This window comes from Sparus aurata, chromosome 3, assembly GCF_900880675.1.
Source record: "Sparus aurata chromosome 3, fSpaAur1.1, whole genome shotgun sequence".
Taxonomy (NCBI): domain Eukaryota; kingdom Metazoa; phylum Chordata; class Actinopteri; order Spariformes; family Sparidae; genus Sparus; species Sparus aurata.
Window position 1 is genome coordinate 28,245,110 of NC_044189.1, and position 23,845 is coordinate 28,268,954.

The 23,845-nt window shown below is 42.4% G+C and overlaps 1 protein-coding gene across 3 annotated transcripts in view; it reads right to left on the reverse strand.

The window, feature by feature from the left end:
* Positions 1–1,825: 1,825 nt before the first annotated feature.
* hivep3a (HIVEP zinc finger 3a) overlaps positions 1,826–23,845 on the reverse strand; it is a 43,744-nt gene continuing 21,724 nt past the window's right edge. The window contains exons 2-8 of one of the 3 annotated variants that reach the window (XM_030411807.1): positions 23,575–23,611; positions 14,569–18,816; positions 13,227–13,405; positions 10,302–10,477; positions 10,121–10,195; positions 7,858–8,444; positions 1,826–3,208 (exon numbers count right to left, since the gene is read on the reverse strand). In XM_030411807.1, coding sequence (XP_030267667.1) covers positions 2,645–3,208; positions 7,858–8,444; positions 10,121–10,195; positions 10,302–10,477; positions 13,227–13,405; positions 14,569–18,429 — 5,442 coding nt within the window. In that variant the 5' untranslated portion in view covers positions 18,430–18,816; positions 23,575–23,611 and the 3' untranslated portion in view covers positions 1,826–2,644. Of the gene's footprint in view, positions 3,209–7,857; positions 8,445–10,120; positions 10,196–10,301; positions 10,478–13,226; positions 13,406–14,568; positions 18,817–23,069; positions 23,552–23,574; positions 23,612–23,845 lie in introns of those variants that run through there. The other 2 variants (XM_030411809.1, XM_030411808.1) reach the window with 2 other exon arrangements.

Consider the following 23,845-nt stretch of genomic DNA (forward strand, 5'->3'; position numbering starts at 1 on the left):
TGTGTGTGTGTGTCATCTGCTGGATGATTTATTACAGCAGAGGGGTTTCAGTAAATGGGCCAGCACCTTCAGTGTGTGATGTCATCCCTTTTCAGTACACAGGCAGCATGAGCCCAGTTGGGTTTTAAAGCAGCTTTCTCCTGCCACCCGGTGGATACATGTGACACCCGCAGGTCCGGAGAAACAAAGACGAGCTGCCTTCAGGAGCACGTCAGCACGGAGGGAGAAAAGGGGAAACCGCTGTGATAAAAGCGAAATGAAATACACTAAATGAATCCAATAAACTAAGGCGGTCTTTTCAGGAGGAGAAGTTTTTTCCATTGAGAGGGATGAAATTTCAGCATCAAGCACAATCTCACCGTGACCACAGGGTGGCGCCACAGTCATCAGGGTAGTACGTTCCTCCAAGTGAATTGAAGTTATGAAGAAAAACGACTGCAGAGTGAAAGAAAACGCTGCACAATAAGAAAAAAACAGACATGGAGTTAATAGTTCAACACTCTCGTCAGAGTAAAGCTGACATTATTTGCGAGGAAACACCAACAAAACTATAACACAGGTGCCCTTTTTGAGAGTTAGATCAACCCAATTCTGAACAAAATGAAACATGCTGGCAGTTTTGGTTTTGAACTCACAGCACTGAAACATTGGACACAGATAGAAGACAACTCCTCTGTCTCGTCTACATACAGCAGCCAGCTGACTCTGCTGACTCTGGATTTATTTATTAATCTACGAGTTTGTGCGTACGAGAGAGACAGGGCTGAGGAGAAACATCCAGTCATACTCAACATAAACAGAGCCTGAACGGTGTCGGTTTCGTCACATGCATATGAAATGGTTGATTGGCGCACGGAAATTCACTTATGGCAGCGGTAAAATGTAATGACTGGGAAGCTAAAATATAAAGGAAAGTAACAGATATAACATAACATGATACAGTTACCAAATACTAAAGCAGAGTGTTTTTATGACTTACAAGGAGCACTGTTTGCACGGTAAACACTGGCTGTGTCCCCAATTACACGGATTTCCACGCAGAATAAACGCTCCAGTGTTATGTAAGGATGCGCCTCGAAGCGCTTCTGTTCTCGTCCAGGCTGGAGGAGAACATACTTCACATAATAAGTGCTGGAAGGCGTCTATGTATAGATGTCGATGTAAAAGAGGAACATAGTCTACAATTAAATGACTTTACTCAAAGTGAGTTACTCAAAAATCAAAGTAACTTCCTTTTGGATTTTGCCCTGAGAACTTGATATATGGTGGTGCTGTTATATTTTTACCTTATGATTACTGTAAGCCCCACAGTAAGGAAAGTGGGTGTCCGTGCTGTGAAATGGTAAGTCGAGTGTGTGTAGGTGCAGTGCTGTCCATAGTACCAAAACAAAGCGGAGGAGATCCATCCATAGAGTGAAAGACAGACCGACAGACATCCCTCTCGTTTCCTTTTAGCTTGCCTGCTTTTAAATAGACCTGTGGGTTTGGTAGTAATCCACAGACGGAATAGAAGACGTGATAGAAAAGTGAGGGGATGCTGGTTATTGGGAATACACTGATTAATAAATGTAAATAAATATTGTTTGTGATGACGGTTTTGTTGATGCCTTCCCTATCCTTCCCCCCACCTGCCGCCTATGACTATGGTTGAGTGAGTGAACAAAATGTGTAATTCAGTGACTACAAAGCACACACTGTACATTCCTGATTATATCCTTTAGCATTAAGTAGAGTTTCACACCAATTTGCGTTAGGAAAAGAATCTCACATTTTCCTGTAAAAGAAGACCAAAATCGGACTCAAAAACCACAAAACGTCACGCAGGTTTTAATATAAATCTGTAAAAATGAGAAGTTTAATGGTAAACATGAAAATGACAGAGTGATTGTATCATTTATAAAAGCAACAACACAAAAATACATGTATCTGTTTATGAAAAAAACGGTACCGTAGCTACCATGTACGTGAAAACAGGTTTCCTCTGGATATCAAATTATTAGTCAGTGCACTCCGAATGTCTTCATCTGAAACTTTTTCTCCCGAAAAGACATTAGAAAAAGGAGGTGATCGTAACCCTGCTTCTTTGAACACAAACAAAAGACGACAACAAGAACAACAACAAAACAAACAAAAAAAACCTGACAAATCATAATAATCACAGCCTCTTAAGAATGACATTTCAAACCACAATCTTGACATAAAATTGCACTTCAAAATACTGGTCGGGTGAATAAATATTTGTAGTACCTTTCTATATCCATTTTGGTAATACAGTACATTAACACAGCAATATTATATTAGAGCTGTCAAAAGGGGTTAATAGGGGAACTGATTAAAACTTTGTCTATTTTCATTCCAGCTGCTTTTGCATATAGTACAGAATTTGCATAATAGCACATAAATAAATTAACACCGATGACATCAAACAAGAGGGTAAAAAAAGAGTTACAAAACATACTGCATATCTAACATAGTGTCTATATATATTATTCATATAATTACATAATAGCGTCATTCAGAAGCGGTGCTGAAGTGCTCTTGCCTTTTAAAAACTCCAAACCAGGGCTGTGTTTTTACAGCAGCCTCAGGTCTTTAGACTTTCAGTCTCTTGCACTGTCCCGTCAGACTCTCCCTCCGATCAGAGCTATGTCTGGGAGGAAGGAGCCTTTTTTTGGCCTTGGGTGCTCTCGGGGAAAACACACCTCTCTGTGGCATGTGCGTCTGTGTTCACCTCCGGACACCTCGTCTCTGTCCTGGGACTCGACGGCTGTTGGATGCCGAAGCATCCTCGGTTCTTTCTGTGTAATAGAGCGTCTGATCCGCTGCTCCAGGACGTTCCCCCTAACGCCCCGGGGTGTGGCGGGCTGGCTGGGCTGGCTGGGCTGGCTGGGTTGGCTGGGCTGCTGGGCGACATCTCTTTGAGAGTATCCTGGCGCTGCAGCAGAGAAGCCCTCCCCTTAGGAGCGTCACCTAGTCTCCAGGAGGTCCCTGCGGAGTTAGCTGTGGCTGCCACGGGGCTGCTCACCAGGCTGTACAGCGGGAGGAAGGACCTGGGCTGAATCATGTGAATCCCCCCGATGGGAATAAGGAGGCTCGGGGCCCTGCTCGGCTGCTGGGAGTGCAGAGGAAGGTGACTCAGGAGGTTGTGGGCTCCCCGGGGCCTCGCGGGATGTGAAGTGATGTGGGTCAGACCAACCTCGTCCACAGACTGGAACAAAACAAGAAGAAATGAAACTTGAATGGCTCTGCCAGGAAACTAGGTCACTACACCGTTAAAATGAAGAGAATACAGGAAAGACAGAATGCCAATGAGTCAGATTTAAATGCGCAGCGCTGTGGCAGCCATAACCATAACTATTTATGCTGTCAATCAGGAGCAATAGCTCACTGATTTCTTGGCCTTGGTTGCTGAAATAACAACTTTTAAAAGCTCTAGGGAAAGTGAGGTGCTGTGAGGTGGTGACCAGCAAAAAGAGACTTACCTCTGGAGGTCAAAAAGACTCGTTCTTCAGCAATAAACACAACTGATGAAACTGACAGATCACCCAAAATAAAAACACATATTTTTCCTCTGACCTGTAGTATTATTTAACCATCTATATTGTTTTGGTGTAAGTTGCCGGGTTATGGAGATATCGGCATATTGGAAGCTATTGAGTTCTTTCTTTCTTTTATCTTTTTTGCTGCTTTGAGCACCGCAAGCCGAGTGCCATCTAGTTCCGTGATAGCTTATCTTGTTATAAGAGAAGGCGGACATCTTTAGGACTGATATCTCCAAAACCTGGCAACAAAAACAAAAGATGGATAAGCAGCAACACAGGTAAGGAAATATGGATTTGGGGATTTTGGGGTGAACTGTCCCTTTAACCTCTCACACTGCTGTGGTGGTAAGCCCTGTGCCTTTGAAGAAGAGAGTCGCAATAATGCCGTAGACGCATGTCATGGGGCAGCCGATAGTCCCAAACACTGAATAGTTCCAGCACTGAACCCTGCATTTTTAACACATTAGCTGACCTGTCATCAATCTACGCCATTATGGTCATTTAAATAGCCGACTAATGAAGGCTTGTCGTAAGATAAAAGCTAATTAGATAATAATCACAATTAGCTAGTTAGCTACCGTCAACATTTCATAAACTAAACTTTAATAGTAGTTTAGTATAGTACAGTTTATAGTATCTGATAGTAGAGATAGTTAGACTACATTAATGTTAGATTAATTGCAGTACAGTTGGCTTGCAAAGTTTACCTTCGTTTGTTAGATTTAAGCTCAGAGTTTATCAAACAGACCCCAGATCTGTGTTTTTCAATTCACTACATGTACTGCTGGCTGTCTGGTGAATCATCTGTCGTTGTGATCATTTTATCAATGATATTAAAAAATCTATTTTATTATATTTTAGTTTGATGTGCCGAGTAAATCATCAAAAATGTAGCAATGTGATAAAAGTACCTGTATGCCTGTGGAATGTACTGGAGTGGAAAGGAGCATAAAATAGAACTGAATAGAAGTACAGTGCAAGTTCCTCAGAATTGTTACAAGATGCTCAGTACATGTGCAGTTCTTTCCCTTCCAATCCGAAATTGAACAGAACAGAAATCAGTGGAACATGGATTTTTTTTGTTTGCTGTACTCACTGTACAAATTTCTGGACAAAATATCTTTGACACAAACACTGACTAGATGGCTGTTTTCTGTGAGTTCTGTAAAAGAGTAAGTCGTTTGAGATTTCAGAAAATTCTTCTCCATTAAAAACACCAATCCTACAAAAAGGGCCCGTCCTCAGCTAAATTAGAGCTGCATCTTTCGCAGCCGTGATATGCTAAAAACATCAAATATGTCCCCATGTTTTCAGTCAACAGCGCTGTCGGGAATTCTGGAGGGCTACATGAACCACGTGACTGCGTGGTGGCGAGATCAAAGAGTGTTGCAAATATCAAATTCACCGTCACTTGGTAAACCCCATGACATCACTGTCGGTTGTGGTTACCAGTTCAACAAAGCCCACTTTTGGCAACGGCGGATTCAATGGTGAAATAAACACAGGTAAGTGAAACACTGTTGTTTAAGGCTGCTGTTGAATTCCTCTTTAAAGACATCATTGTTAGGCAACCTCACTCGGAGTGAGGGGAATGAGACTGCAGGCAGGAAACAACAAACAGCTCTCCTGTTGAGGTACTCCGGTTGAATCCAAATGTCTGGACTTCCCCAACATTTGCAGACTCACTGAATTAACAAGCTCCTTCCTGGGAGGTGCCTAGGGCCGTTGGAATCCAGTTCGCTGAATGCACGCTTTACCGGACTTTGCTCCGAGGGTTAAACATACTTCATAGTAATACAGAGGTGACAATGTAAAAGTAAAGGAAAACAATTGAAGCAGGAGAATCAGATTAAGCATGTAAGTTAAACAATGTACGTACAGTTTATAGGCTGTAGTTCAAATGTACCATATGTAACATTTTTATGTTTTTCAGTTTTGATGTAGTAACTGGAAAGTTTGATATGAATTTGCTTATTATAATCAGCCAGGAAAGGTTTGATTCAAAAACAGGGGGATGCACCTCAGACGCTGAATCCTCAGTTGAGGATTTCATTCAAAAATTAGATAAATAGATATATCTTGCTAGAAATTATATCAATTGAAACAGTTGAGGAAGTATTTTTGTATTTTAATCATTCATTTGAACCCACTAGCAGTCTTACATTGCTGACTTGTTATGATGATGAACGTCACTAAAGTGTGCACGTCTGGAGGTTAGACATCTGGATTTGTGTGGCATTTTCTTTTCTTTTAAAACTAAAACTAATACTCCGGCACACTAAGACATGCGCTAGTCAGAAGACACAAAGTAGCAAGACAGTTTGCAACAGGGCTCACCACCGTCCCAGAACCACCCTGAAAAACAATCTTAACCATCTGAGGTTTGGGGTTAGCCCCCAAACAATCTCAAAATCAAAGTGTAGTTTTTCTACTGTAAAACATCTATCTTTCTCATCTATAGTGGTTACCTCCAAAATGTACTTAACAGAGGTGTCGGTTGTTACATTAAACAGCAGTTCACTGTGTAAACCTACATGTTCCTTTGAAAAGAAACTCCAAGTCCTGCTGTTAATTTAGCTTTCAGCTCTATTAGCTCCCTTGCTGTTAGCTCCCTTAGCCAAAAACATTAGGCTAACAGCTAGCTAGTTTCCCTCCTGTCGATTTCAACATTTGTGTTGTTCACGTTGTGTTATCGGGGAAAAAATAGGGTGCGTCCCCTGGCGATATTAAGTCTTTTCGGATTTTCATTTACAGTTTTCAAGGTCTCATGCTGACTTTTGCCAGCTAATCATAGTAACTGGAACACACAGTTTGGTTTGCCATCGTCTGAGTGTTATTTATACATTACAAAATTCCTTTCATCATGGTATCGAGCATTGGTTTGCTAACATTAGCCACCATGAGCGACTGGTTGTACCAGACCAAGTAAGACTACTGTAGTAAAACCACTGTTGAATTGATTAAGCGTGCATTTTGTTACTTATAATTTGAGCTTATGAAAATCGTGTTATTTCCACAGTTCATAAGGTACATGTTCTTACTTTAAAGACATCAAGCTGCAATTCCAACATGACTTTAATATCTTACAGCAGTAGTGTATAAATTAGAGCAATGATTATGAATTCTTGGAAGCTGATTCTGATCTAAGTCTGATAATGCTACAGTTGTGTTATCTGCTGAATATGAGTGGACATTTCTGACAGACAAAAATCCCTCACATCTGGTTATCAAGGGAATGTGCAGAGCTACGTATTAGATGGGAGATTTTACAGTTGAAATCAACCGGTCAGTGTGAACATCATTACTGTGTCTATGTTACCTTCAACATATCCTTGTCATTTTTGTACTGCAAAAACCTGTAACTAATATTGAAACAATAAAATCCTTCAAAATATGTGTGGTGAGGTAAACTGTACGAGAAAAACTATAGATCGAGTCAACCTTGGCACTTATTTAAATATACTTCAGGTCTACAGAAGCCCGTATATGTACAAATCAAATATTTAGGCGCATAAAAAAAAGTCCTCCCTTACCAAATAAAGATACAGATGTGGCTAACATGAACTGAAATGAGCGCAGATGTGAAAAACAGCCCTGCGGATAATGTGAATTAGTAACTACTCCTCTGAGACCTATATTAGTGTGAGAAGGAAGTGGTGAGGTTACACCATAACATAACCACAAGTTTGGACTAGACATGTTTTTTTTCTTATTTTATTAGGGTGAACTGAGATATTCACCCACGTTGTTTACGTCGTCGACATGTGGTTCCAATCTTTGGTATTTAACGATCGGCCTGCTTCTCGTTTTATCAGCGGCTGCCCAGGGAAAACATGTTGTGTCTATTTGGGAGCTCTCCTGCATTATTTTAAGGCTCAGAGCTGCAGCCTTGGTCTGAGTGATATAAAACAAGAGAGTTGCCTTTCCTTCCTTTTCCAATAAATGTGCGACTTTAAAATAACCTCATATGTACCAGCCTATCTATATTTGTTCTAGATGTTGACTTACTGGGATTTAACTGAGCCACACAAGATTTGCTTTGTGAGCCAAAAGCTGATTTATTTAAAACTGTGGGCTAAACTAACAGAGATGGATCAATTCACAGGTGAGTGAAGACTGCGGTTTGAGCAAAAGCCACGATTTGACCAGCGTTTAATTATACGCGGGACAAAAACACAGCATCGTGACAGATTCAGACTGGGATAAAAACAAAGGCTGGGTGAGGTGAGATGTAGAAAACTCATGCAATTGCTCCAGAAGATGTTATGTCACCATGTTTTGGGTCTCTTTTTAAGCAGAAGCTGAAGTGACTCACCAGTCGTGCTGTAGACGGTCGCTCTCTTGGGTGAAGACAGGCGTGACACTGAGCAGAGGTGTCTGCCAGGGAACCTGGAGGCCCCGAGGACTCAGATCCATGGGACTGCACTATTACAGGAGAAAGACCTCTGACAGGGGATGTTGGTCTCAGAGCAGAACTGGATGGGGAGAGGGAGGAAGGGGGAGCTGGGGACTGGCGAGGCCTGGGTGACGGGCTGCGAGGTGGAGACGACTCCCTCTGTGGGATTATGGACGGAGCAGTTGGAGAATGGGAGCCCCCCGAGGACGCCGATGCTGAAGCGTCGAGGCGTCTTCGGGCGAACAGAGCCCTCCTGGTGCTGGCCGAGCTCTTCAGGGTAGAATCCTTGGGGGGAACCGGGACAGACCGGCTTGGTTCGGGCTCCATCGACTTCTCACTATCAGAGGAGGCAGTGTGAGAGCTTTCAGCTGCCTTGGAACTGTTGTCTTTATCACGTCCATCTTTGTCCTTTACACTGTCGTCCTCATCGGCCCCACATCTCCTCTGATCAGAGTAGCACTGATCTTTTTGTCTATCTGGGTTCGTTGAAGGTTCTTCACGGACTCCTAGGAAGGGTAAAACACTTTTCAACACATCCATTTCTCTTACACTATCAACAAACTCCAATGTTTAGTTGGAACAATTCAGAGTGAGTTGTACAAGGCAGCTTTTGGCCAGTCATCACCTGCTCATACAAAGACTTTTCTTATAAAATTCAGGTAGGAACACTAAGTTAATTTAGAATTGTGTGTTAGAATGACTTTCCTAACTGCACTAATGTGTACAGATTTTATAGGCGTGAATACGCTGTGTTGTGGCCAGTTGGTACCAGCTGAGCACACATTCCCTGGATGTGACGTGTTAGAGCCTCTCCTCTTGTTTTCTCGTGGCAAACCTTCTCTCACACATCTCCCATTTTGTACGGCCAAGATGTTGATACGCTGTTAACACAGTGTTTACATTTCTCTTCAAACAAATAGGAAACGTTGAAGCTCAAACAAAATGACAAATTATATTAGACGACAGAATTAGTTCACTGTGGGGCTAATAATCAATTCTAAGTCTTGGAGGAAGAAAATGTACGTGGCTCCGGTTGTATTATTATGTAACTGTCATCAACGGGATCTTTTGTGAATCTTGTAACCAATTAATTAGATAAAGCCAATAACTTGATGTGCTCTTTTTAACTCGCGACTTGCATGTTGTATGTTGCACCAGTTAATTAGTTAAAAGAGCTTTTCACTCTGTTATGTAATATATATATTTTGTATCAATGACACAATGTGAATATTCAGCTTCTTTTAGCTTTTTTTACACAACTAAAGAGCCATGTGATGGATGGGTGGACAGTGTGATATAGTCTAGCTTACCAAATGAGTGTCTACTGCTCGCTGTGTTTTGGATGAAGAGTCATATTGCTCAAATGTAGAGCGAGTGCGACACGAGATGAGTCCATGCTGTCAAATTCTTATCATTTCACAATTTGTTCAGTTGTTGTTTGATCAAGTGTAATCCAGAAGGAAAATGTGCCATATTTAAAGGTAAAACAACATATTTGACAATAATGACATGTAATGTGATGCGTAATAAATAAAGTCTAATATTACCGTTTGACACATATTACAGAATACGCTAGGAAAGGCACAAGTTAATTTTAAAATATCAACACACATCTTGGACACATTTATTTCAGCCTTGAGGTGAAACGCACTGGATGTATTCAAGCGGTAATGAAATAGAAAGTCGTTAAATGCTTTTATGGTATGGCCTGATGTCCCTCCAGATTTTCACCATATACTTTTCAGGTGCTCATCAATCAGGCGGGGATAAATTGATAATGATAATGATTTGTCAAAACTTCCAAGCAAGAATATGGGATTTACAGACACAGAGAGCATAGTACCTTACCGGTTACTACACTCTGTGCTGTGTCTACCTTCGTTTAAGGTTGCATTTTAAGGTTATTGCAATTGTTTCTTTAAAATAGAGCAAGATTGAATAATTTGTCAGAGGTCAGAAATGTTTGACCAAAATTATACTGCTGCTATATGCTGCTTTGTAGGCCAGTATAGAAAACCTGAAAAGCTTACGTGTTATGGAGCTCATTTGATTGCGAATAGTAAACTAATGTGGCATAATCGGCACAAGACATGTTAATGTTATCAAAAGTATCACCACTGGCCCTTTCTTGATAGTATATGAAGCACAATCATACAGGAAACAAATGAACAACATAGTGTACCTTTGTCTGTGCCATCTGAGTAAGAACAGGTTTCTTTTCCATGTGCCTTAGATTCCAGATGCTCAATGAGGCCGCCTGTAAAATATAAAAAAGAAAGTTTGAGCTCTTACTGGATGCACAGACATCTAAAGTTTACAAAAAAACAACAACAATATTTTTCATCATAATTTTTTATTTTTACCTTTAGCTTGAACCGAAACATTACAGTGTGTGCAGTTATATGGCGGTGATTCTGTGATGCGTCGGGTACACTTCTGCCGCGCACTGGAAGTCTTAAGTTGGAATCCACGATCGTCACATTGGCACTTCCCTCCACCTCCACCTCCACCATGCATGATAGTATGCTTCTCATTTGATCTGTGGGTGTGAAAGGAGCAAAGAGGTTTCAGTTCCATCCTCAGAGCGTTTTCCTGTCAGTTGTCTATTGATGCTGCTCCTCTGGGGATGATGGTCACAATCAATATGAGAGTAACTTGAGCTGACAGACAGGCTGCGGGCCCTTTAGCACCTGTAAGCGCCTTTTTAGTGCCTGTATTTATCCAGTGTAAGTACGCTATCTGTTTGGCCTCTACTACACAGTGAGCTCACACTGTGGCAGCTGGGCCCGGGGTACACCCCTCCATGTACACTGAGGGTCCCTAAGCGAGGCACCCACTTCGGCTTCAACAGAGACGCTTTCATAAGCCAAAACCAGACCCGCACCCTCCCACTGCCTTATAACCCCATCACAGCTCACACCACCACCGAGTACAAACAAGGGGGAGCCTACGATGTGGCCCAAGGTCCGGGGTTTGCTTCAGCTGGCCAATAAAAACAGGCCGGAGAGGGAGGGAAACCCTGCGCCCAGACCAGCTGCTGCTCCAAATAAGCATGAAAAAACAGAGAAAATCAAAACACATTCCTACGACAAACAATCCCTCTGATTATAATCGGCTGTTTTCTCGTCTATTTTCACTTCAGGCTTCACGGTTGGATAAACTCGGCAGGTATCATAAATGGCGGCTGAAAAAACGCTCAAGTTAATGAAGGCGGAACACTTTGCCGGGACATTATACGTCTACACTATACAGCATTCAGGCTTTCATGCGGTACATGTTCAAACCAAAGATTTAAACCTAGGTTCCCTCGCTTTCCCTCATGCAAGCATAAAAAAAAAAAAAAAAGTTAAGTGTTCGACTACGCCGCTGCCTCCGTTTTGTCTTTTTGTCCCTCAGACAGACTGAACAGACAGAGAAGCAAGCAGGCGTGAGGATGACTCACTCTTTTAGGAAGGCTGTGATGAGCGTCAACATGAGTCACAACGGGGATTTGTTCACAGACACTCTCCCAAACCAAAAAGAGACACACAGATGGTACCTCTCTGCACTCTCCTGCATCACATCGCAGCGGTGTTTATTTCTGATGGGTATCAGAAGTACTGAGCGTGTCTGGCTCGTGCGTGTGCACTTCAGTTAAGACAAATAAATAACCGTCCCAATAACTGTGTCCCACCATACACGTTTGCAGTACTAAATTTCAGTTAAAAATGAGACACAGCCAGTGCTGTTCATGGTATCATTTCAACATGGATTAAATTACCAAACTCTGATGTGTAACTATTGTTTTATCATTTAGAATTCTGGAGCACCATTGAATATAGTTTATATATAGTTTAGGTTAGACTCTAGGTTGGTTGTTTGTCATGAGGTGTCATGATAAACAGTTTAAACAGACACCTCCAAGCCAATCAGAAACAAGTATGCACACTTTGATCAGTGTCAAATTGTACTGACGCATATATACCAGCCACCTAAATATGCTTATTATTTTCTTCACAATCTCTGCATTATTCCCTGATAAATTAATGAAAATGAGAAAAAAATTCCTGGATCGATCCCCTTATCCAGATCAGCACCGAAAGTTAATGTTTTTTTTTATGGGCTGAGACCAATCCTCCATACAAGTTTTGTGGAAATTGGTTCATTACTAATCCTGCTGACCAACCAACCAACCAAACAGACAAACAAACAAAGGGTCATGGGTGAAATCATAACATCCTTGGGGGAGGTCTACTTCTACAGTAGCATAATATGCCTGATAAACCTCTGTTGCCTAACAGACATAAAATGCTCACATAAACATTGTTCTGCAACATTTCAGGCCCATTTAGCCTTTGATTTTTCATTTAAAGAAATGGCATTGCATCACAATAGTAATATTGTACTACCATATCAGCATTATAGTACTAAAATGGGACAACTAATATTATGCTTCAGGAGTATGAGTAAGATGGATCAAATAGATATCTTCCACAGTTGCTGTCTTCAGTATAGAATTCCCTTTTGGTGTTCCAACTGACAAAAACAGTCACAAAATTCTGCACAAAGGGAATTCCGCACTGAAAAAATTTTACTTTGAAAGATATCTACTTGGATTATTTTTTATGGTAAATTACTACTGATGCCTCATTTAAGTTTTGGATACACTTTGCAATAGATTTTCTTCCCTCTTACCAGGCCAGTAGGAACTGGAGGATTGATTTGCACACAAAGGTTGTTTTAATGTTTATATGAGTACCTAGTTGTTGATTAAAGATAGACTTGAAGAATTGTGTAATCATCCTTTAACTTTCTAGAAGGTACTCCTTTTATAATAAATCTGCATAGCAGATTTATTTGTATTTGTTTTCACAGCATATCCGTAGACCAGCAGCACTTCTCTTTTTATACCTTCTGTTTTTTTTCATTCACTCTGGCAGACTCTCTTTAATGACTAATACTACGTATGTACAATTATGTACTGTACATTCCAGTGGCGTCAGTGTCAGAGAGTGAAACGTGCTGCTGCTCCACGTGAATGGCTGTGATGGTTGGTGTAAATGAATCTCTGCAGGCGCAGCGGAAGCTAGGTAGTTTCCTGGCTTCAACGCCGCAACAGAAGGGCTCTGTTGGTGCCGACGGCCAACCCTTGGCCTCTCCAACATGGTGGACAGACAACAGTTTCCACAACACAATATGTGACGCAAGCCCATAACACTGTAAGTAATGGGTTACATCATGTTTGTAAATATAGACAAAACGTCACCAATAAATCTACTTATGCTGAGCAGTCATGAGATCACACTCACTCTCTTTCAGAGATCCAAACTTCAGGAGGTTGTTTATTTCTGTAGCATGACTGTCCTTCCTCCTCTTTCTTCTTTTCTTCCTGCCTCTCGTCTTTTCTGTTTGACCTGTTGTCATCCACAGACTGCTGTCCCTTCCTTGTTACCTCGTGGTCTCTGCTGGTCGACTGGCTGTTGTCAACCTACACTCGAAAGAGACATGGGCAAATTCACCAACTCTGCTCCAGCATGCCCAGGGAGACAGAAATTGGAAATTCTCATTGAACGTCGTGTTGAACAGCGGTTGTGAAAGCACATACGTTTTTTTTCCCTTTTTGGTGTCATCGTAAAAGATTTTATACAGAGGTCAGCAAGCAAAGTATCATTGCTGTGTTTTGGGAGATTGAGGTTACCATAAGAATTACAAATATAATTTCGCAATGCTTACTCACCATTTGCTGCACTTTCTGTACATATTACACCCGAAGAAAAAGCGAGGGAGACTTGCTATGCTAAAAATGTTAACTTTGCGATGCCCTGAATCTATTTGACCTAAATCGTGGGTCTACAGATTCCTTAAATAAACAGTTCAACAAAAACCAAGAATTTTTTTTTTACCTATCTACTAACCTGCATGCAGAATTTTTGTAGAACCCCAAAACATTTCTAGACTGTCACATCAAAACAACGTTACAGCATTCTTCTAAACAACTGAAGTAGGACTTTTTTAAAACATTAAAAAAAATTCAATAGATAAAATGTTTCCAAGCAGCTTGTCTGCCAAGTCTTAGAAAGCCCCAAGACTGAACATTTTCACTGTAGCTGCTTAGCTAAAAGCATGAGCACACAACAGTTCTGAGGTGGGTGCACAAACTCTTTTCAAAACAATTTGGGATCTCGGGGCTTCCAGAGAATTTGAGTACACCAGACCAGACCATTTGATGTTTTTTTTATGGTCCCCATCTACTTCAGTCGCTGCAAGAAATACTGAAACAATGGTTTGCTGTGAAGCTCAAGAATTGTTAATGTTAATGTCTTATTTTTAATGCATAAAAACTTGCCTTGTCTTTTGTGGACTGACTTGAAAACCTCACCTGATGTTCCACGGCATCTGGGGTGAGCAGATTAACTTTCATATTTGGGTGACTTGTTGATTTAACTTCTAACTAATCTTCTTAATGTGGTATCTTGGTTTCAAATGCAACCCATACCTTTAATTATCTTTGTTACCTTCTCTCACACTTCTACATTGAGTTTGGTCTAATAAATGTGAAATTCCCAGAGATGTCCTGTGGTGATCAATTTACATAAAGTGCAATTTACAGATTAACAGATGACTGTAATCAGTGGTTAGTGGTGTAATTACCTCAGTGGAGAATGGCCTTTTGTTGTCCTCTTGCTCCATTGACTCTGTGGTCCTGAGTGACATCGGCGATACGGTGTAGATGGAGGGACTGAGCCTCTGCTTACAGTGCAGCAGAGACATAGCTGTCTTGCTGGAAAGACCAGGTGGGTTGGGGTCATAGCCGCTAGTGGACCACGATGAATACACTGAGGGCTTCTGTTCATCCAGAGCAGAAGGGTTTGGTTTAATGTAGTTCAAATAGCACCAGCTATTACAGGTGCTGGACAGCAAACTGGGGAATGATGGTCCAACGGGTGTGTTGGGAGAACAAACACTGAGTAGACATGACTGATTCTCCCCTTTGAGTTCCTGCTTGCACGTGTCCACTGATACATTGTCAGCACACCCCTCCTCCCTCTCCTCTTCTTCTTTTACTCGTTTCTGCTGTTGCTGTAACTCAGGCAGAATCTCTATACTATTTGAAGGGGAAAGCATGCGCTTGTTGCCCCCTGAACCTGATATCCTGAGGCCATCGTCAGACCACAATTGAAGGTCTGGACTCATGTTCCTATTGTCACTGTATTCAGCTGTTGGGATGCCAATGTTGTGTGAAACAGCGTCAACTTTCTCCTGGGGTCTGGGGGAGGCGGACTGAGACAATGTGGTGTATATAGCACACGCTAGGGTGAGGGTGTCTGTTTGGAGACGCACTGCTACTGCTGGAGATGTGACTGGCCTCAGTAATTCAAGACTGGAAGTGATGTGAGGGGCTGAGGGCTGGATGTGGGAGCGAGTTACTCGAATCTCTGAACGATCATCATGTAGTAATGGAATCTCTAGCTTTAGCCCCGTAGACATGGGGAGGTATCGAGCTCTGGCTGCCCCTGATGGTCCATGTGTAGAATAGGACTGTGGTGCTTGATGAGCGGGCTGCCCTGTATGGATGTGTGAGGCCTCTTCTTTTACAGGATCTACAGATGGGCGATGAGTAAGAGGGGGTTCTGTGCTGCCTGTCAACTGAATGTTCTGACTGAGTTTCCATTGAGAGAACATCTCTTTGCATTGTGATCTTACTGGATTGTGCAAGGCTGTCTCACCAGATAAAGGAGACGTGGGAGACCTACTGCTGCACACAAAGGTTGGGCTTGCTTGAGAAGATGTACTCAGGCTGACATGTTCTGGACTATTGTGTGGTATGGTACACTGTTCTTCCTCCTCCTCATCTGGATCCCTGACAGCAGTGTGTCTCATAAGGAGACATTTTCTTCTTTCCCTCCAGCCAATTGCAGAGCGCTCGGGGGACAGACAACTGTAGTCAAAAGACTTACTGCGGGTCTCAGAAATGAGGACATTTGGTTGTGGATCATGAGGCGCCTGTTCAGATGCTGAGCGCCTCATCTCTCTGTGCTGATGCACCCCAGGCACTGTCAACATGTGAAGAGCTCTTGATTTCCTCAGTGGTGTTGATGTTGCTATATCCATGTCTGGTCTATTTGACTCTTCAAAGGATGTGGAACGACTGGATGCATAAGAGGCACTACTGTCCTGACTAGGACTGCGGGGGAGAGATAGAGAGTCAAAACTGGATTCCCCAGAGGACTGGGCTGTCTCTGCTAGACGTAAGCGCTTCTTCTTTGGAGGAAGCTTTTCAATAGGAAGTTGTGCCAGAGAGGGGCTTCTCTGTGGCCACTGGAATTCATCAGGTTTCTCTGAATGTTTTGCTGTGGATGTTGGCTCTATTGAGGTCCTTGTACTCATGTTGGAATCCTCTGTGACAAGTATTTCTGGGACCTGCACACTGTGTTGGCGGACAAGCTTCCGATTTGTTAGTATTGTCAACTCTTGTTGGGGTTGTTTCTGAGGCGCCAGTTGAAAATCTTCAGGAGGAGAGTTTTTTGTTGCCTCAGTGCCTTGATTCTCATTGCATAAAGATTCTTGTTTTTCAAATGAACTGGTATGTTGAATCACCGAACAGGTTTGCAGTGTAGGCCTTTTGGGTTTTTCATAGATGACATTGCTTTCATCTTTCATCTGTCCTGAGAAGAGGGCAGGAGACGGTAATGAAGGTGAAGAGGGGTCATCTAATTCAAAACTCTCTTCTTTCCTCCTCTTGCGAATTGCTGAAGCTCCTGCTCTGACTGCATGGTTAATTAACTGTGAGCACTCCATTTGACTAATTACCACCTCATTTCTGGGATGATGTGCTAAGCACAGGCTTTGCTTGTGTTTCTTATAACCTTCCCAATCTTTGCATCCAGTGCCACAGGCCTCACACTCATATGGCTGCGGTTGACTTTGCTTGTGGTCAGGCACAGTGGTTATGCTGTCAGGGTAAAATGAATGAGAACCCTCATGTTCCTCTTTTGTGAGCTCAGCCCCAAGTGGGATCTCAATCGCTGGCTGCCGTCTTAGCATCCCATATCGACGGGATGCCTGCCTTTCAGAAGGCTGTCGTTCATCAAAGGACTGACTTGGGCGGAATTTACTGGGGCCACCACTGGAGGCGTCAAATGAACTAGCTGCAGATGGCATAGAATGACTTCTCACCAGAGGGGCAGATGTTTGGCCAGCTGGCTGCTCCACATTTAGGGATGGATGATGAAATTTTTCACATGGAACTCCCATGGTGATTGAGCCACTGTTTTTATAGCCCAGATCTCCAGCTTTAGGGCTATGAATAAGCGGTTCTTTAATGGATGCACTCTTTTGAGACTCTGAACTATTCTTTCTGGAGAGTGAGAACCTTCTTGGTTTGACACTGTCAATTTTACTGGTGTCCACCACTGCTTCGTTGATAGTGATGAGTTTGGTGATGTGGTCGATGACCTGCTTCTTGGGGACTGTAAATGGGATGGTTTTATCCTCTTGACCAGAGGGCTGCTGGTTATGGTGCCGAGGCATCCTCTGTAGGTGTCCGAGGCGTCCATACTTGCCGAGGATGATCTCTGCATAGCTTTTGGCACTTGTGTTGGGGGGGCTGTCCTGTGACTGCTCAGTACTTTCCGAGCGAGAGAAATAGCCAGATTCTGTGCTGCCTTTACTCCCTAAAATTAGAGATGAAGTCTTCTCGTCAGTTGAATCTCGAGGACAATGTTTTCCTCTACTTAGACGCAAAGCCAGTCTCTTTTTCACTGCGTAGGAGTCATCGTTTCCTCCAGTGCAATCTTTGGTCCTTTCAGTTTCGTGACTCTTGATTGAGGCTGCACTTTTTTGTCTTTCTGTATGGGAAGATGCAGATGATAACTGTCTAGTTTCATCTTCCGACTCAGTGACTTGCTCCTCTAAAGATCTCGGCTCCCCAAGGGCTAGACCTGCCTTCACCTTGTGTGTGTGCGATTTGCGGTGCTTGTATAGGTTACTCTTGGTCTTAAATGAGAAGCCACATGGGGCACAGGGATAGGGTCTTTCACCTGTGTGCGAGCGAATATGTTTCTGTAGGACACTTGGCTTTGCACATGCACGGCCACAGTAAGTGCAGACATATTTGCCTGGTCTCTGAGGCTTACGCTCACGTTTCTGTTTCGGGGTTCCCTCCTGGGTTTCTGATTTAGACTCTGTGGGGCCATCCTCTGAAGAAGGTGGGACACCTGGTGACAAACTAGAAACTGTGGTTGCTTTTGTTACCTCATGTTTAGGCTCCAGCACAGTATCTGAGTCAATACTCTGCCGCTGGTGCCTAAGACGTTTACGTTCAGGATATTGTCTTTTGGACTGCTTGGGTTGCTGTTGAGTGTCATTGGACTTTGGGGAGCCAGTTTGCTGTTGCTGACGGGGCTGGGAGGGAGACTTAGGCCGCGTGCCTCTGCGATGAGACTCTGGTTGACAATGCTCTTGACCTCTGGACTGCTCCCCAGTCGTCAAGCAACTATGCAAGGCCTCCATAAAATGAAAGGACAGCCTCAGGTAGACAAGTGTGATGAGTCTGCCTGTGCCAGGCTACAGAGTTCAAGCCAAACCATTAACTGGATAATGGGTTGAATGGGAGTGAATTCTATCAAATTATATCCACTTGAGTAGACTGTCTGGCATCATAATTTTCACTTGTTTGTTTAAACTCAATTGCCTGACAGCAGAATGATGCCATCAGACGGAAGATGGTGGCATCAAAGAATGAAGCTGTGATATGTCATGCGCTGTGGAGGAAGTCCTCTGCCATGCTGACCTGAAGCATCCCATCATGAAGCACTCAGCCAGCCTTGCCGCCACACACTCTGATGCTCAGTTGACTCAGCTGAATATGTAATTCTTCTGTCTTCTCAACATGAAGATCTGTAAAGACAAACAACTCATTATATAGAATAGTGCGTACAATTCAACATGGAGATACAGATAACCCTCTGACCTTCCGCTTGACAAATATGGATATTTATGTTTCATGCGTTACATAAGCACTGTATGTGTCATAACACTCAGCTCTCACTTTCCCCTGGCTGCTGAATACTTTGAAATTAGAATAGTTTATGTAATGTTGCAGTGTAAAAATATATCAGCATGCAGCGGGTGAAAATGATGATTCTGCTACGAGTCCCAGAAAGAGGCAGTATGTCTAAAGACTTTCACAGGAACATATGAATAACAGTGTCATTTGAATTTGTCGTGGTCTTCGCTGATTTCTTATCGGTCATGGAGTACTTATTTCAAAATGAACAGCAGACAGCATTACGTAGCCCACCCACTCCCATAAAATAAGTCAGATGTTCCTGCTGCAAGACAGGGAATAAGAAATTATACCCAATGAAGAGTCTGTAATTTCTACAACAAGATCCTCAGGATTATGGAGGGAGTTACTCGCACCATTTTCTTGTTTGGCCTCAATGAAAGTACGTTTTCTTTTAATAATTAATTAAAGTTGGATTAACTAAGGGACTGTGGCACGTGAACCTGGCATACAGTAAGTAATTGATGCTGCATGACTCGTGTCGTCCAATATCACACCACCCTTCCTTCAAAATTGTGATTAACAGACAGTGCTGTTACAATACAGCCAAATCAGAGCACATGCGATTGACTCCCTGTTTGGTAACTGTAGAGCGCAGAGATCATCTAATCTGATTGACTGTGATTAGATACTGAAATGCACCAAGCCGATTGAAGGCATAGGGCTATAAATTGTGAGTGCATACATGAGGTGAATCAGTGGAGATACTGAAGAAAACTCCTGTTTTTTTTTGTGCCAGCATACTGAAACAGTAAACAAGGCATCCCACGCACTGACCAGCTGGTTTCTACACCCACGTTCTGGTGGAAGACGGCTAAGCTGCTGGATCCTTTCCAAATAACTGATGACAGGTTGATAATAATCTTTGGTTTCACTTGTGGGAAGAATATACATGCCAGTACTGAATACTGAACCAAAATCACTCTTCTTTGTAACAGAAATCAGGCATACTATGTACAGTGTGTATATTACATCTGTACTAAAGAACATTCAGATGTCCTGGGCCTTAATCTCCTGCAGTGAGACTAGTAAATGGTGAATGTAGGTCAGACAGGTAGTATAACTTTTGGAGGAGAGTAAGACACTCAGTAGTCTTACTGAAAACAACGCCTCAGAGCTCAGACTGTGAGACCACTCATACTATGCATGACTAATAATGAATTGTCTAACAGACTAAGAACTGGAATGAAATTAAACACATTTCGATGATGCACTTGCTGTACAGAACTGGCACCTAAAACCAAGTGTTTTTTTTTAAATCATGCAACGCATCTGCTCATTAACACTTGCATGTGTCACACTCGCTTCAGCGTTAACATAAGACTGTTCATTTGCACCTCTCATGGTGCAAATTAATCTAGCAGTTTTTTTTTTCTTCAACCCTTCTCTCCACACGACCCTGTTTACCCCTCGTCCTTGGCTCACAGCCTCTGTGATTCTCTCTAGGTGAACCATGACAAGACTGCTAGAAAACACATGTCCAAATGTGAAGTTCTCAGTGTAACAACCAAGGAGGAAAAACTGAATACATGTTCAGTAGGGTCCACATATCAACATCTTTCTATAGGTTTTTGATGGGAAACTCACACACTGTAGTCTTCTTACAGATTTTGCGGCGTACTACTGTTTTGTTGTATAAGGCTTTTGTGTCTTAAGAAGGAGCTGCACAAAATGAAAAAAATTGCCACAAGTGGTCACTTGACTCACTTGAATAAGCGTCTGCTGGGTATGAAGACTACATGATGAAAGAGAAAGAAAAAAAGAAATCTGGGGGCGTGGAGTGAGAAAGAAGTGAGCTCACCAGACCTCTGTAGCTACTCCAGAGTTCATCTAGTAGCACCAGGCTACAGTAGCCACTACGGGTATGACACACCCTGACACAGCCACACCAGTAAAGTTGCAGCGTAGGTACTGGAGGCCAGGTTTTTGTAGGATAGAAGGATGAATGCAAATGTGATCCTTTTTTCAAACTGTCCATTTTCCAACATGTGAGAGTGCAATACTAAATGGGTGGGGAGCTCTTTTAAAGGTCCCCTATTGTGGAAAGTGAGATTTCCATGTCCGTCTTTTTATTTCTATACCAGTCTAGGAAGGATATAAATGATGTGATAGTATCAAAACGCTCAACCCAGAGAGCCTTAAAATGAGCTGTCAGAACTTCCTTAATGTTGTGATGTCACAACTATACAGTCACGGCTCTCAACCCTCAGCTGATGCAGAAACACAGCCTGCTTTGACTTTAGAGCTGACCAATCACAGCAGACTGGACTTTCTGGAGGAGGGACTTTGACAGAGGATGAATGGAGATACTGCAAAAATGGTAAATATAAGAAAAATAATATATTTCTTTAACATTAGAGCAAGTGGGGAAGCAAGTAATAAGTTTTTTCCATATAAAACTGTTTTGACCACTAACTTGATCTATGTTTGATGCAAAATTAGAGTCTGCTTCATTAGGATTTGAAAGAGAAGATAAAGTAAACACCATGTAACTTAAATTATATTAAGCATTCAATAAATAACTCAAAATAATGACTTAATTTTAACTGCAACTGGCCCAACATACTAGTATTTCATAAAATACATTTTCTCACGCTAGTATTTTATCTTAAAATAATGGAGAAGCAGGTATTTGTCATTCATAATTAGGCACTTTTTGATGTATTTATGCCCATCTATGATGGTATGTTAATACATTTACAGGGCCAATTAATTGATCAATGATTAATCATAAAAGTGTGAACTTGATAATGACCACAATACTGGACATTTAACCACTGTTCACCACGTTTTAAAAAACAAAACAAAAAAACAACAGGCCTTCCTCTTAGTGGACATTTTGACAGTTCTTAAACAATTCATGGCTTTGTTCCAATAATTCATACCAAAGATGTTATCAATCACACCTGCTTAAAGCCTTATAGCCTGCCTATGGAGGCTATAGTGAGGCATTAGGCAAAAATATGAGCACTGTGTAAAATATAAAAATATACTATATTTAGTACAGTGTGGGCATACACTTACAGTTACAACATGCAGGGTGCGCTCTAAATCTGCAGGTACTGAAACACATCCCCTCAAGTCACATAAAAACACTCTTTTTTTATAAATGTGTGAAATGCTGCGTCCATTCACACACCGCACAGAAAGAGATATTGTATAAATGGCTTTATAAAAATCTTGTCAATTTCCTCTTCTCACACTAATGGGCACCCAGCGGTGGTTCCTATGGTAACGGCCCTAAACCATGTGGTAGCAGATGGAAGAAGAGCTGGAGGGCTAAATTTATCTTCCAGCATCCTCACCGACTACAGAGAGAGGGAGAGAGCGAGGCAGGCGAAGGTGCCTCCCTCCTAGAAGCTACGGCTTTTTGAGGAGAGAACGGTACACATCTCAAAAGAAAATCAATACTTTGGGAGACTTGAATTCGTAACACTCTGATACTCCTCCATTCTTTCAGCAGGAAGCAGGAAGGATAATGCCCACTGTACTGTACATGGGGATGACAAAGAAAACTCGACCAGTCTCAACGAAGAAACCGAGATACATTATCTAACAAATTCAACCACAGAGACAAATTTAAATCCTCTATTTTTCCCTCTGAGCTTGACCTAAAAGGGCAACATTTTAAGTAAAAGTGGTGCATTATTCCACCAAGCAAATACAACAGATTTGTGTGTGATAAAGAAGTATGTGCATTGGTTTGAAAACAAACTACTAAACAAGTGATTCCCAAAATAAGGTTCCAACTCAAACAATGACATCGGCAACAAAGAAGCAGTTTCATTCTGTGATAAAACCCCATGTGAGCAACTTGCTACTTTGGACTTATTTCACCACCATCCTAAGTCATCATCATCTTGCAGACTCATCTGAACTAAGCAACAAATGCCCTCATCTGTTGTTGTCTTTCCACCACAATGTCAGCTGAACATTAGCAATGCTGTCAGGACAGAAAAGTGCAGCTTCTTCAGCAGCCTGAGAGTGGCGCTCTCTGGGGACAGAGCAGAGCCCCCTTGGGAGTCAGTGCATACATAGCCATTCCTCTGTGTGTGTGTGTGTGTGTGTGAGTGTGTGCACGCACCTCGGGAGTGCTCCCCAGTCCACTGGAGGACATGCCAAGCATAGGAGGTTCGATGCACAGCACAGGGAGCTCATTCACTCTCAGACTGAGCTGTGAGCTTTAATACATACACAGCCCACGGACCACTCACTATAAGCACTCTCCCCCTCCTTCATTCACACACAGACACACACACACACACACACACACACACACAAGCAAACACCCTTACTGCAGAAGCTGCACTGTCTGCATTTGTTCAAAACAGCGAAAAAATAACCAGCTCATTGCAAATTCCTGTTTTCTCAGAGTACGCTTCCACAAACGAGTCTCGGTTTTTTCCACCTCTCACTGGCTCATTCATGTAGCAGCCTTTTGCAATAACAAAGACCTGAATGGAGAAAATCCCCCCAGTCCTCCCATCACGTCACTCGCATCACCTCACACACACATCAAAATCACTGCAGCTGACAAAAAGAATATCAACGGCTTTTTTTTTTCTCTTTTTTTTTTTTTTTTTTTTTACCTGGTAGCAGGTGGTGCTGTCCTCCGGTTGTGAATGACTGTAGACAGGGAGAGCAGAGAGAGGTGAAGGGAAGGAGAGAGAGAAGGGAGAGAGAGAGAGAGAGAAAGGATGAATGAGAGTGACGGTGAAGGGAGAGGGGTAATCGAGTCTCCGCTCTACGTGCACTGGGCTGACAAACAGGTAGCTGAGTATATTATGCGTATGAATGAGGAGGAGGGGACACTCTCTCCCTGTCTATCTCCACCTCTTTCATACACCCCACCTTCGGTGT